General features: G+C 42.9%; 3 protein-coding genes across 3 annotated transcripts; all 3 read left to right on the top strand.

Moving 5' to 3' along the window:
* Positions 1 to 1,909: 1,909 nt before the first annotated feature.
* LOC143374332 (tRNA (guanine(26)-N(2))-dimethyltransferase) lies at positions 1,910 to 3,664 on the top strand. The gene has a single exon (XM_076822387.1). It carries the CDS (start codon positions 1,910 to 1,912, stop codon positions 3,449 to 3,451), a length of 1,542 nt encoding a protein of 513 aa, XP_076678502.1. The 3' UTR covers positions 3,452 to 3,664.
* On the top strand, positions 1,982 to 8,258 carry LOC143374199 (uncharacterized). Its single transcript, XM_076822134.1, is given in 12 exon segments — positions 1,982 to 2,002; positions 4,003 to 4,119; positions 4,605 to 4,889; positions 4,971 to 5,378; positions 5,461 to 5,609; positions 5,888 to 5,955; positions 6,266 to 6,339; positions 6,551 to 6,718; positions 6,832 to 7,188; positions 7,259 to 7,456; positions 7,697 to 7,845; positions 7,919 to 8,258. Coding segments are annotated over 11 exon segments (1,968 nt in total). The 5' UTR covers positions 1,982 to 2,002; positions 4,003 to 4,044; the 3' UTR covers positions 7,956 to 8,258.
* An 899-nt stretch (positions 8,259 to 9,157) lies between these two features.
* On the top strand, positions 9,158 to 11,152 carry LOC143374334 (uncharacterized). The gene is made up of 2 exons (XM_076822389.1): positions 9,158 to 9,359; positions 9,435 to 11,152. The coding sequence occupies exons 1-2, from the start codon at positions 9,325 to 9,327 to the stop codon at positions 10,228 to 10,230; spliced, it is 831 nt and encodes a 276-aa protein (XP_076678504.1). The 5' UTR covers positions 9,158 to 9,324; the 3' UTR covers positions 10,231 to 11,152.
* The last annotated feature ends 1,161 nt before the right edge of the window (positions 11,153 to 12,313 follow it).

Below are 12,313 nucleotides of genomic sequence, written 5' to 3' on the forward strand. Positions count from 1 at the left end.
TAAAAATTCCTTACCTGTAAAGCAGAAATATACACGATTAATAATCGCTCTAGTTACAGTATGTGAGATTAGTTACATCGCATCGGCACACTCTAAACTCTAAACATGTCACACATATACAAGCACGCACACACGCACAGCATTTCAACAGATTTCAGAGTAGGTAGTTGCTGAATTGGCCGCTTCTTGTGTCGCACCCAACGTTACCGACTGATTCTTAAATAAGATTACAGTGCTACGAGTGGTAGGAATTAATATTAAATCTTACCGGAAACATATAAAATCTAAAACGACTAATTTCAATCAACATGTTGCACAATAAAATTATTCCCTTTACTAATATATTTTCATACGTGACAAAATGTTGTAACGTTTCTCCCATTTTCAATAATAGACAAGTCATGTTACTAAAAATATTTTTCTTCTTACAGGTTTTAACTTCGGAATATTTCGACGGAATGATGGAAACCTTGATAGTAATCACAAGAAAATAGTAACTTTATATACCTTATACTTTATTGTAACACTGTAAAGGCCTTTTATGCAAATATATTGAAAGAAACTTGAAACAAACTGTATGATTATTCAGAAATACCTTTTACATATTCCTATCCAAATTTCAAATATCTATGGTATTTCCTTAAGAATACCATAGATTTCCTTTGTTAATAAGTCGACATTGAAGAAAATTTTGCAACTAGTGTCCATGGAATACTATTCAGAAATTACAAGCTTCCAGTCTTTCAAAAGCATCACATTAACCGAGAACTGTTTAAAGGCCCATGAAAGGCGTAGCTCTTGTTTGCTACTTTAAGGCGATGCCTTTGAAGCTGAAATAGCCACTAAACATTTGTTGTAATATAGCATATATTTAGGTTATATTTTCTGTCACTTCGAGGAGCCGACCACATAATAATCACGCGCATCCAGTCTGCGCATTTTCACTAGCCCAATTCAACATTCAATACAATTTTGTATATATAATGTTTGTTGATAACTGCTTTCTGCAGAGGACGTGTAATAAGTGTATTTCATGTTCTGTTTCGGTGCTTTGCTAATAAAAAAATGTCTAACCTAACAAATTTCATTTTCTGGGGACATTCCCTGATCTATTTTCCCTTTCCACTTAGAATTCCTTACTGCTAACGTAGAATATTGTAGCATAAGCACATTTCAAGTAATTAAAATGTACACTGAATTTTCTACGTTTACAGTACCAGCCGACTTTCCGTTTAAATTTTTATAAGTATAACGGAACAGCTGAGAATTTCTTTCCTTATTCAGAATAGAATACAGAAATAGCAAACAGCTCCCTCTCGCGTTCACCGGGTAATCGTCGATCTATCGGTATTACCATTTCTGTGCAGAAAAAAATGCTCTAATACCGACCTGCCGAATCGGCCAGGTCACGTGACGTGCCTACCCCCTTAAACCCAGAGTGCGCATCAAAACCATTAATTACCAAGTCGGTATTTCAGTTCGCGTGATTCAAACTCCCTAAGATGGTACGATTGGTATGTATTCTATTTGGTTGAGATCGTGTTTGTGCGTAAAGTACAATCTAATTTGTAATTAAAAGTTACTATCCCAGATTGACTTCTTATGTCGATATGCACTGCTCGTGTCAATTCGTAAGACCATTCCCCAAAACATTACATTCATCGAAGTACACGATCAGTATTTCTCACGCCTAATAATTCTCAACAAAATTTATTTTTTGCACACTTAAAGAGAATATCCGATTGCAAGTAATCGTTCCATAATCACGCACGTTTAAACATTCTAGATAGATGAGCTACCTTTTTAAGAAGCGTGAGAGCGATATATCCACGTGGAAACCTTAACCAACACAGGTTTCAAAACATTCGTAAAACATTGCACGTTTCGTGCCGTTGTACTGCCGCATAATATGGATGACAAGCAATGCGCGAAAAAGCCAAAATTGGAGAACGCAACGAGTATAAAGGAAGGGCAGGCGGAGATTCTGGTAGACAATACAAACGTATTTTATAATCCTGTTCAGGAGTTCAACAGGGACCTCAGTGCCGGTGTATTAACGATCTACGCGAGAGCCAGAAACGAAGAAACGCCGAAGAGAAACACGCAGAAACGGGATGGAATAATCGTATTGGAGGCTTTATCTGCAACTGGCCTGCGTAGTATACGATATGCTAAAGAGGTGCCAGGCATAAAGCAAATCATAGCCAATGATATCTCTGCGAAGGCAGTGGAAAGTATCGCAAAGAACGTCCGTCACAATGGGGTTGAGAATCTTGTGAAGCCAAACCACGAAGATGCGACACTGTTGATGTACCAAAGTAGGAGGAACTGCTTCGACGTCATAGACTTGGATCCATACGGCTGCCCCACGATATTCTTGGACGGAGCGGTCCAATGTATATCCAACGGCGGATTACTCATGGTCACAGCCACGGACATGGCTGTGTTAGCTGGGAACTCTCCAGAAACTTGTTATCTCAAATACGGAGCTATCTCTTTGAAATCGAAAACCTGCCACGAAATAGCGTTAAGAATTCTATTGCAAAACATTGCTTCCCACGCGGCCCGCTACGGACGATACATAGTACCTCTGCTTTCTATAAGCGCCGACTTTTATATAAGGGTGTTCGTTAAAGTATTTGCAAGCCAGATTAAATGTAAAGAGAACGCCACTAAAATAGGAATGGTGTACCAGTGCGTAGGCTGCGAGAGCATCAACACTCAGCCGTTATGTTATAGGAAGCCGACCGGCCCTTACAAATTAACGTCCTCGCCTTGCGTCGATCAGCTTTGTAAAATCTGTAGGCACAAGCAGCACGCCGGAGGACCTATATGGCTGGGCACCCTGCACGACCAAGCGTTTATTTCCGAACTTCTCTGTAATTTAAGCGACATGAAGCTGGGCACCTTGAAAAGGATAGAGGGGGTCTTGAACGTTATACACGAAGAATTAGATATTCCATTGTATTACACTCTGGACCGTTTAATGTCCATAGTCAGGTGCCATACACCATCCATGCTAATGTTCAGATCCGCGCTGTTGAACGCGGGGTACAGTGTATCCTATTCCCATGCGAATAAAATTTCTATAAAGACAAACGCACCGAACGAAGTTGTATGGGATATTGTGCGTACGTGGGAGAAGGAGCACCCGGTCAAGCGGGACAAGCTGCAGAGCGACAGCCCTGCGATAAACATATTAGTCACGCCGATAACTACGAACGTCTCGTTCGATATACACCCTCTGGCCAACCCAACGTCTAGGCAGAAGCATCTGACTCGCTTTCAGCCCAACCCTACCGTCAACTGGGGGCCAGGCACCCGCTCAACGACGATAATCAATCTAGAAACTGGATCGAAAGACTTAAAGAGGATAAAGAATCAGAATAAGAATTCTAAGAAAGAGAAGCAGCAAATGACAGAGAACACCGAAGACACGAAGCCCATTTAAATGCGCACGACTGATATATATATTTGTACTACCGACTCAGGCCAAATGAAAACGCATCGTGTTCCTTCGGACAATGAAAATGTTTGCAAAAAAAAACACATTTGTTTTCTTTTCTTCACCAATCATTACGATCTAATTTACACGAGACAAATGTAATGCATGTTCTGTAAAATTTATACAATTGCCCGTGTGAATATACGTGTGTCCATGAAACTGCATCTTTGCGTATTTTAAAGTGGGAACGTAATCGCGTTACACGTAGCCATGATTTCGCATATCGACAAGCTCCTGATATAGCCCGTCGCGCGATAAGAGCTCGAATGATGCCCTGTAGTGATCGAACGTTTCGTAAGGCTATGTAATAGAACATTACATTAACTGGAATAAAGAGTATAACAAACACCGTGGCTCCATACAGAAGATTAACAAGAGAGTGTGTCGAAGTGGGGGTAACCTTCTCCCGTAAAGATTTACATACACATACATATTCGCGAGTCGTTCATCAAAGCCGTACACATATATATATCTACGTTTCAGGGAAGTATCACCAGTTAATCGTACGTACACGATAAAGAACTACGGCAGCTAGCACGATGGCCGCACCGACACTTACTCTAAGCAACGGGCAAAAAGTCCCGGTGTTAGGACTTGGCACTTGGCAAGCTGTGGTAAGTACTGTTTGCAATATAACAGCTTTTGTAAATGTCTATGTTTTAATAGTGTTAAACAACGCAAGCCTCTCGATGTAAATGTACCTACAGACGGATAACTGCAGATTTAAGTACACACAGCGTGTTAAAACTTAGGTATGTTAAGCATATTCTGCGCCACTGCGCACGTGCTTAGCATTTTTTCGAATTCGATCACCTCCGAAACAGAGGCCTCTACAAACAAATCGTTTTTCATATTTTTTTTATATTTTTTTTCTCGAGCGAGGTTGGCTTGATAAAATACAGCGTTGTTTACCTGTAATCTATTTGAGTTTTATAAATATGCTTATAAAAGCAGAGCTTGCGTATGGAACACTCATAGACGTGCACCGAGTATATAATTAACATCTTGTGGTTGCCTGTCGCCGCACTTGGTGTTAGCTCGGCGCTGGAACCTTGGAATCGAGACGATTAATGATATTCTTTATTAAAAATCCTTGCAGGATGACCCAGCTGTGGTCAAGCAAGCGGTACGTGACGCTGTGGACGCCGGGTACCGCCATTTCGACTGCGCTTTTATCTATGGCAATGAGGAGGATGTCGGCAAAGCTTTGCGCGAGAAGATCGCCGAGGGTGTCGTGAAAAGAGAAGATCTATTCATTACTTCGAAGCTGTGGAACACGGCACACAAAAAGGAGAAAGTGATACCAATGTGCGAAAGATCGGTCAAGAATTTCGGACTCGATTACTTGGACCTTTATCTAATTCACTGGCCGGTATCTTACGCTGTAAGGTCAAGCTAAATATGTACATAAAAAATGGAGATACAGATATAAGAAACTACCACTTCATTCTGCGCGTTGTTTCAGGAAAACGCGATAGGTCTGTTCCCATCGGACAAGAAGGGGAACACTCTGTACGGGAACACGGATTACACGGACACGTGGCGCGTTATGGAGGAATGCGTGAAATTAGGACTGACCAAGAGCATAGGCCTCAGTAACTTCAACTCCGAGCAGATCGAGCGTATTCTATCGGTCGCCGAGATCAAGCCCGTCATGAATCAAGTGGAATGCCACCCGAACTTGAATCAAAAGAAGCTGCGAGAGTTCTGCGCGAAGCGCGGTATAGCTATCACGGCTTATAGTCCATTCGGCTCGCCTGCGCGGCCTTGGGCGAGACCCGGGGATCCGACGGTCACAGTTCGGGCGCCAGAAATTGTCGCGATCAGCGAGAAGTATGGGAAAACACCTGCCCAAGTGGTCCTGAGATACTTGGTAAACGAGGCTTGCGAATAATCGTACAAACGAACCCTTTGCGAGGGACGTTTATGTTTGAAATAAGCGTTTCCTATTACAGCTGGACATTGGTACCATTCCCATCCCGAAATCTAGTTCGAAGGAGCGCATCGTCGAGAACATTAGTATCTTTGACTTCAAACTGACTCCAGAAGAAGTTGCAACTATAGACAAACTTGATTGCGGGGCTCGAATATGCCCCGCTACGGAGTAAGTCTCAATCTGCAATTAGAAATATCCTTCAACTTTAATTTCCGCTATGTAATATTTTCGCTCGTTATATCTTCCGCATTCTAACGCAAGGTTTTATGTTCAGGTTCAAGGGACACAAGGATTATCCATTTAATATAGAGTTTTAAGAAAGCATTCAGACAATCCCTAAATAAACTAATCTCCCGTCCGCCTTCTTAACTATATATACCATGTGTAATCGTTGCAATATGTAATTCCAGATCTGTAAGTTCAATTCTGATTCTAATAAACTGCAGAATATTTGCATATGCGACTCGGTTTACATACTACAAGATGCAGCACGTTATGATCGAATCTAAATTATGTTACCTTTTCTTATCAAACATTACACGGTCTTCTCATCGAGTAGAGGGGATAAAAGGATGTGATAACGCGAGAAATATCGTGATACGCGAACTTGACCGACTATGCCCATTTCGATGAACGTTACATAACGTTTGTCTACGATTAATACTATGAATAAGATGTGACGCGATAGGCTTCGACTAGTTATAGTCCAGCATACCACGCGGCCCCGAAACTTCGCCTGCGAGCGCGCCGAAGAAACACGGAAGTGACCGTGACCACGTCGAAGTGACTGAGTTCCGAGCTCCGCGAGTTCTATAATTAATCAGCAATGGCTCGAATATCCAACCTCACGTTTTCCAATGGACACAAGATGCCCGTTCTCGGTCTTGGTACATATCAGGTATGAAATTGCTCGGGCTAATTATCGAAACGGCGAGAAACGTGGCTGCAACCGAGGGACCTTCGATCCTCAGCCATCAAAATTTCGACATCCACGTCACGTGGCTCGTCGCGCGGCTTATTCAAAAGTCGCGCAGACGAGCCTCGTTCTATTTTGCAGCCTCGATAGAAACGAAACAAGTGTGTCGATTTGAACTCTTTTTATTTGTCAGTCGCGCGCTGGAGAAGTGGAGAAAGCTGTGGCGGAGGCAATAGATTGTGGATACCGTCACATAGACACAGCTTTCTATTACCAAAACGAAAAAGAAATCGGGGCCGCGATTCGAGCGAAAATTCAGGACGGCACTGTGAAAAGGGAGGACCTCTTCGTCACGACAAAGGTAATATTTCGATGCACTGCAAGTCTTCGGCGAAACGAACACCGACACACGACTTTTTGCTCTGCCTTAATATATGCTTCTACGACGACTAATTTTACATACATTTCTTGCAGCTCTGGAATAATTTTCACAAAGAGGAGAGCGTTGTGCCAGCGTGTAAAACGTCTCTGGAGAATCTTGGCTTGAGTTACTTGGATCTGTACTTGGTCCATTGGCCGTTCGCTTTTCAGGTAAGCTAGGAAATCACCGCGGAGAGTTTGCTAATCATTCATTAGGAAGGTGGTGACTTAAAGCCCACAGACGCGAACGGCGCCCTTTTAACGACTGATACCGATTACCTCGAAACGTGGAGAGGAATGGAAGAATGCGCGCGCTTGGGATTGGCCCGCAGCATCGGCGTCAGTAACTTCAACATCAAACAACTCACTCGTTTGCTCGGGGCAGCCAAGATCCTGCCTGTAAACAATCAGGTAGTTAGCTGCGATTAAATAGTCTACGCGCCTCTAAATAAATTGTCTATGTTCACTGAATATTATTCAGATCGAATGCAGCGTGAATATGAATCAGAAACCGCTGATAGAATTCTGTACCGCACAGAATATCACGGTGACTGGATATTCGCCGCTGGGACAGCCGGGAAACAGATCAGGAATACCGAATTCCTTGGACCATCCCACAATTACAGAGCTCGCGAGAAAGTACAACAAATCGGCAGCGCAAGTCGCGCTACGATACGTGGTGAGTAATTGCGCAAGAGTGTTCGAACAGAGTGGAGCCTAGAAAGGTGAGTGAGCAGAAATCGATCGATCGGGAAACATTATCTTTAACACAGAAACAACATCGAGCAAATCATCGGAGATAACGAATCATTCTTCTTTCTACTTTTAAATACTGAAATTATGTAACCCACCACGTGAGTTATCAATGGTCGCTTATCTCCGGGCGCAGAGTTAATTTATCGGTTCCAAAACGTTTCAGCTACAGCAAGGTATCGCTATAATTCCGAAAACCGTGACGTCCAGTCGATTAAAGGAGAACATGGATATATTTGATTTCTCCTTGACGCCCGAGGAAGTGGACGCCGTAGCAAAAATCGGGACTGGCCAGCGCGTGGCACGGTTTGGCGAGTGAGCATCCTTTTACTTAATACAAACTGGCTTTCAATCGCACGCCATGGCTACATTGTGGTTTCTTTTGCAGCGCGAAGGGCCACAAATACTACCCGTTCGACGAGTAACTGGCTCCCTGGAAATTCACGAGGCGACAGGAAACGACTTGTCAGATTCAGTACAAAGTAATAGCAGAGTATATCCCCTTTGAACCAACGTAGTCCCACGCAGTAATTCGGCACCCATTTGACCCTTGTCTAGTCAATTAAGTATATTGAACGTCATGGAAAATTTCGATACCGGGATGACACCGCAAGGGGCACAGACGCGGCAAACCAAGCTGCTGCAAATAATAGTAAAGTAACGAAATGGATGTTTACGTTGATTACAGAGTGTGTTCCTTTTAAGCGAATAAAATTCTAGCGAAAACACGTGATGGTGAACAATAGTCTTCTCTTTTTCCATCTCCCGTAGCAAGTATCGATATTCTAACAAGCTTTTCTCGGAGCTACGTAGGGAAGCTGGGGATTCCAAGAACTCGTTAAGATCGTGTTCGGCGATCGACTGAATCGCGGAAGCGGAAACGCAATTAGCGATGTGGAGAAAAATCAGAGGCCATCGAAACTCCGTCCTGATAGGAACAATGGAGTAAAAGTTTAGGCTTGTAACGCGCGAAATTCTGTTCTAAATGAGACTCTTCTAGCTACTTTTACTGGAAAATTTCTAACGCACGATAAATCTGTGGGACTGAAGAGAACAGAGCTTCTATAGAGCTCTATCGATTATAGAAGGATGTTCCCTGCACTTCAGCGCGATATGGAAAACAAGACTATGATTCACTTTCATCAAGAATTCTGGGTCATGCTCCCAAGTTCAATGAATGGGGAAGATTATGTGGGCGAGGACCGCTTTTCAGACTCGTTCGCTCAACGAGCGAAATTGCTCGTTCTGTATTCGACCTTCCCCCTGATATGCATGGAACTTTTCGCTGCTCAATTGCAACATCGTTCAATGGTACTTTCCATGGTCCTCTTTTATCCAAATTTTTTTTTTATTCTGCATTATTACACCGAGCCTGTTTTCAGTAAACTACCTCTTTATTTTCCCAAAAAATGGGCCCCTCAACGTTTGTCAGCTGGGCCTCTTTCCTTAAATCCGCCACTGCGTCTGAGTTATGCCTAAGAGGAATCACATACATTCGTTAAATATCATACTTCATAGTAAAAAAATGTTGCGCTTCAAATCTTTAGAAACAAGCTCCTCAATTCAGCACTATCGAGGGCTTGAAGATGCACGAAATTTCAGAGATTCACCTCTCGCCGCGCGATAAGTCACACGCGAGACTAAACTCGAATTTACCACGTACCCCACGGTGTTTAATAATTCTGGCACGACCTTCAAGCGACGATAATACGGCAAAGGCGGTATCGCGTCGGAAAGTATTCGCTAGCCGTTCGTGTACAGTCACGTATTCGAGATTGCAAGGAATTTCGTCCTATGAAGGATTACACCATGAATCATATCGCTCATACGTAAGTGCCCTGAATTGACCATGCTGTCCAGTCATCTATTCCACGGAATTCTGAAGAGCATTGTTACAATTTCAGATTGAACGCGCGCAATTCGCCCAGCTGCGAGAGGATGTTATCCTCGGAGGACATCTCGTCGCCCACGGTGGCTCATTGCGGCTCCTGGCGGTCCAAAGTGATCGCCAAGATGAAAGAGTGCCGCGACGCGATTAAAAGCATCATTACGCCCGAGAAATCGCCGAGCACCTTCGGCGTGGTACTATCCAAGCGCACAGATTCGAACGGACAGTCGCATCCATTTGTCAGTCTAATATCAACGAATTCCATGTCCCCTGTGCCGGATATCGTCGCCTCCAACAGCGACGCAAAGATGCCCGGCGATCAGAGGGTCCTGATAAGAAGCTCCACTCTCAACTCGGGCGAAATGGAGAAGCTTGGCGCGCTGGCGGAGGAAATTGATGGCAACTGTAACACGGACGAGTCGTTCAACCGCTGCTGGGACGCCACAGCCAGCGACTCGATGAAGTCCTTTCTAGCGCTGGAGAAGCAGGTGACGGAGGAGTTTCTAGAAGAAAATACAACAGCCACGTCAGCACGCTCGAGCAAAAAGAAAATCTCCGCCGAACCGTTCCTCTCTTACGCCCAGGGAGGCATGGAATTTGTTTGGTCGGACGACACCGAGGACAGTTTTTCTGCCAAACCGTGGAACTCGTCGGTAGGCTTGAATTCCTCCGGCATCGGGGTCGGAAATCCGCAAACCAGCTCCACGTTCTGCGATTACTCGTACAGGGCCAAAAAGTGCCCCTCCTCCACTCGAAAATCCGCCGTACAAGATTCTGGCTTCGAAATAACTTCTCGATCTGAATTCTCCTAGACTTTACTATACTTTCGCAATGTACAGCGAGAGCAATACAATCTTGTACGAGAAATGTGTCTTCGACTGCGCGTGTATCTTCGTCTATTTGTAATGTGTATTTATATATTTATACGATTCGATTGGTAGGATGTAAATAGCTACCGTGTTATCGGTTCACGTTCGTCTACTCGGTTGTACTAAACGCCAGGTACAAATTAATACGCGAAATCGTGGCTTGATTTTAGTTAAAAATGAAGGAAACAGCTTCAGTGACCCACTTGATTCGTTTAACGATTATAAAATTATTGATAAAGCGTGCAAGGAGATTTGCCTGATACTGAAAGTGATTAAGATAAACGAAAAAGACACAATAATGTATCGCGAGCATCTACATAAGTCACTAGCAGAAACATTTTATACTCCTGTTTACGAAATATGATTGTATCGTACGTAAGTATTTATTGTAACGCCAGAGCTGAATGCAGCCAGCGTTATGTAGCTTCACAGTCTTCTAAGATTTTTCTAACAATTTAACTAGAACGTCGTAGTTTATTTTTTAAATCAAACTCGCGGAGAATTATATTAATCTCCTTCCAACTAAACCCGTTTTCCTTTATCACGATAATGAACGATTGCGCAACTGTAAACGCATTTCTATCACTAAAAAATTCTTACGCTCGGCTTCAGCGCAAAAGAACGTTTAACGACTATACTTATCGGTCTGTTTGAACGGAAACTTCAATAGGCCATCCTTCCATTGTTCCAATTGAAAATTCACAACAATACTTTCCATTCGAACCATTACACTGCTCGTTTCAATAGATCGGCGAGAAGCAAGCGCGAAAGAAAATATCGATGACTACTAAGTACACATCAGTTTTAAGTATCGGCAGAAAAGAACACGCCAATGTAATCTGAAATACATACCTGTATATATCTACGCACTATCGGAATTTTATTATTTTAACCTATCGATCGAGCAACCAACTAGATGCATGTAACGATACATTATCTGGACGGTCGATCTTAGAAACGATAAATCGTTTACGCGCACGTATGTTGCGTTTAAATTAGCCCTATGGAAAGTGTCGGAAGACAACTTTATCGCAGACTACCTAGTATAACTAGTAATTGTAACGGTACATGCATGCGTACATCCAGAATCCAATGGACGGCGACACGAAGTGCTACTTTGCTTTCTAGAATGATCCATTTCTGTTGATGGGAGGCATTGATGCTCCCGCTGATCATTGCCCGCGGTCAAGGGATTCGGGTGTCCCTTGCCGCTCGTAACGGACTCTGTAATTTTCCGTAGGGTCTGTGTTTCGTGTTAGCGAATTTGCGATCGAGATACGTGAACACAAAGGCACTCCCGTGTATGAGACACATTATGCAAGATCGCACACACATGCGCGCGCGCCAGTGAGGGACGCATGCGCAGAAGTGACCTGCGGCACAGGGCCGTGCTGTTTAAAGGGGCCATTTCCTCGTGTTGATTTTATATTTTAGCAATGTTTTATACTGTTGTATATGGTTCGTATACACTTACTTACGCAGTTCTCATGAGACCGCAAAATAAAGAGCATTTTTGAAAACTTGGTCGTGACGTTTTATGAAGCAAGAATAGAAAATGGAAACGCGTGGAAATAGTTTTCCTGTGATTCCTTATGGTTCTTCCATTGTTACTTCGACTACATCATTCGTTAATTCTAGCTACCAGGGAATTATGAATTTCGAAGAACAAAAAGACTTCGACTGTGAAGAAGTCTTTAATGAATTTCTCTAATCTTTCTCAGCGATCAGTTGCCAACCACTTGTCGCTAGATTTGAATTTTGAAAAGTAATGCTACTATTGCAACACAATAATATATAATAAGGCTTTCGTGCGACTTAATACGCGAGTAGAAATTATCTTTAACTCAAGCTGATATTCTAAAGAACGAATAATTCAAAATACCCAGGTTTTAAGCAAATGATTACTAGTATTCCCTTCTCGGAGATCGATAAAAATGTATATCGGGGACAAATGTGTGTTCTGTTATCTGGATTATACCTCCCTCAGTCGAGTAGATAATCAAATCATATTAATTTAACTAACGGA

Source organism: Andrena cerasifolii, chromosome 10, assembly GCF_050908995.1.
Source record: "Andrena cerasifolii isolate SP2316 chromosome 10, iyAndCera1_principal, whole genome shotgun sequence".
NCBI classification, from domain to species: Eukaryota; Metazoa; Arthropoda; class Insecta; order Hymenoptera; family Andrenidae; genus Andrena; species Andrena cerasifolii.